The sequence below is a fragment of the Aplysia californica genome, unplaced genomic scaffold (assembly GCF_000002075.1).
Source record: "Aplysia californica isolate F4 #8 unplaced genomic scaffold, AplCal3.0 scaffold00036, whole genome shotgun sequence".
In the NCBI taxonomy this organism is placed as follows: domain Eukaryota; kingdom Metazoa; phylum Mollusca; class Gastropoda; order Aplysiida; family Aplysiidae; genus Aplysia; species Aplysia californica.
The window spans coordinates 1,629,097-1,630,980 of NW_004797306.1; the positions used below are offsets into that span (position 1 = coordinate 1,629,097).

The following is a 1,884-nucleotide window of genomic DNA, read 5'->3' on the forward strand; positions in this document are numbered from 1 at the left end:
GAGAGAGAGAGAGAGAGAGAGAGAGAGAGAGAAAAAAAGGAGAAAGAGAGGTTTTTATTTTCGTTTTAGACGTAGGTATTTTTCGTCCCCGTGGAGAATCAGAGAGCCTAACACTGAGCCACAGTTTCTCTCTCAAACTGAGGGTTATTGTGTGCCGTGTCTCTCTCTACGTATTCATTCAATTTCGTTAAGTTTTACGGCTCGTGCAACGCAATTCGGTCATAATATTATATATTAAATGTCTTCTCTTTACTCACCCAAACAGTTGAATGACGTGGGTAGCGGAAAGAGTGACTCTCTCTGCGGGAAGCAGTCAGGTACCATGTGGACGTCAACATCCAACATGGCCAAATTTGTCTTCGCCTCTGACGCCAGTGTGTCATACCCTGGTTTTCTGGCGTCGTACAAGTTCCAAGCATAATGAAGGTATTGTAGTATCTCCATTCCTAGAATTTTGCTTATACTGTACCATTTTTCTTTCTTTTTTGTGTATTCATTTGTCAGTGTGATTTCCCTTTCTGTCATGCGGTCAAGGACAATAAGGACACTTTCCCACAATATCCTTTCACATGGTTTTTTCCGAGTAGACAAAAAAAAAAGAAACCTATCAAAAAACAAACTATCAGAAAACAAAAACAAAAACCAAGCACAATAGCGTCATATACCTTTTCTTTTAAAACATTTTCCACTCTGTTGTCCTTAGCAACAGCTTTGGAAGATGTCAAGACGGTTCGAAGAGACAAAACCGAGTATTCATCGAAACATGCGAGTCTTTATGATAGCTACCATTCCAAACCTGTTGATCATAGATATTTCATTATTCTTCTTATTTCATTTTTTTTCCTTTACAGTTTCCTTTTTTTTGGTTAAAGATTTAAACTTAAACATGTTTCAAATTTAATTACTTTCTCCTTTAGGGACCTCTTTCTTGTTGATTACAAAAGAAGTATTTCGTTGTTTTAAACTTTTGTTTTGCATTGTATTGTTTTGCATTGTATTGTTTTGCATTGTATTGTTTTGCATTGTATTGTTTAAATTTTTTGTTGTTGATTTTTTCTTCTATGTACACTACATGTAGCTACGGTTGAAAAAAATGCTCTGCTCAGTAAAGTATATCATTTATTGTAATGGATGACTCTTCTGGGGGGGTTTTTTTGGTGGTATTTTTGCTCTGGTCTATGACAAATCCCACTTTTTCCCTCTACCCTTTATCGCTATTGTGCAATTCAAATAATTATTTCCCCACAGTTCATGTTACCCCCAATCAACTGGAGGACCTTGACAATGTACCCATGCAAAAAAACCAGCCACCTTTGCTGCTTCAGAGATGTTCTGCCCCAGAGTCTGTGATTTTTGGAAACACCATAACGTCATAACTTCCTGACTTGATACTTGATAAGGCCTGTGTGGTCCAAACAATAAACTTTTGATGAAGCGTTAAGTTCCAGTTTTACTTCTTTTATTATATCTGTAAATGTTTTTCTCATTTTTCGGGGATAACACAAATAATCTCCGTCGTAGCTATTTTTGTTGTCATTGCTGTTATTATTGTTGTTTTTGTAGTTGTTGTTGTGATCTTATTGTTGTTGTTGTTTTTGTTTTTGTTGTTGTTGTTGTTGTTGTTGTTGTTGTTGTTGTTGTTGTTGTTGATGATGATGAAACATTCTCGGCAAAAAATGCCTATTAATTTGGTCTGGTGTTATTCATTTGAGGGTTCCTCGGTTACTCTTTTAGGTAGAGACAAATTTCAGTTTAGTTCATTTTTTACAAATCCAGAAAATTCAAACCATTTGATTTCCCAGGACAGAGGTGGGTTGCAAGAAATGATCATTCTAGCTGACATCCAATCAGAAGGCCTACCGCTAGCTCTCTGCTTCACTTTTA

The 1,884-nt window shown here is 36.4% G+C and overlaps 1 protein-coding gene across 1 annotated transcript in view; it reads left to right on the forward strand.

Annotated features, from left to right (window-relative positions):
- Positions 1–1,441, forward strand: part of LOC101855232 (A disintegrin and metalloproteinase with thrombospondin motifs 12) — a gene marked incomplete in the record, with an annotated part of 29,129 nt that extends 27,688 nt beyond the window's left edge. Inside the window, 2 exon segments of the mRNA XM_013091451.2 lie at positions 271–426; positions 1,249–1,441. Coding sequence (XP_012946905.1) covers positions 271–421 — 151 coding nt within the window.
- Between the last annotated feature and the right edge of the window lie 443 nt (positions 1,442–1,884).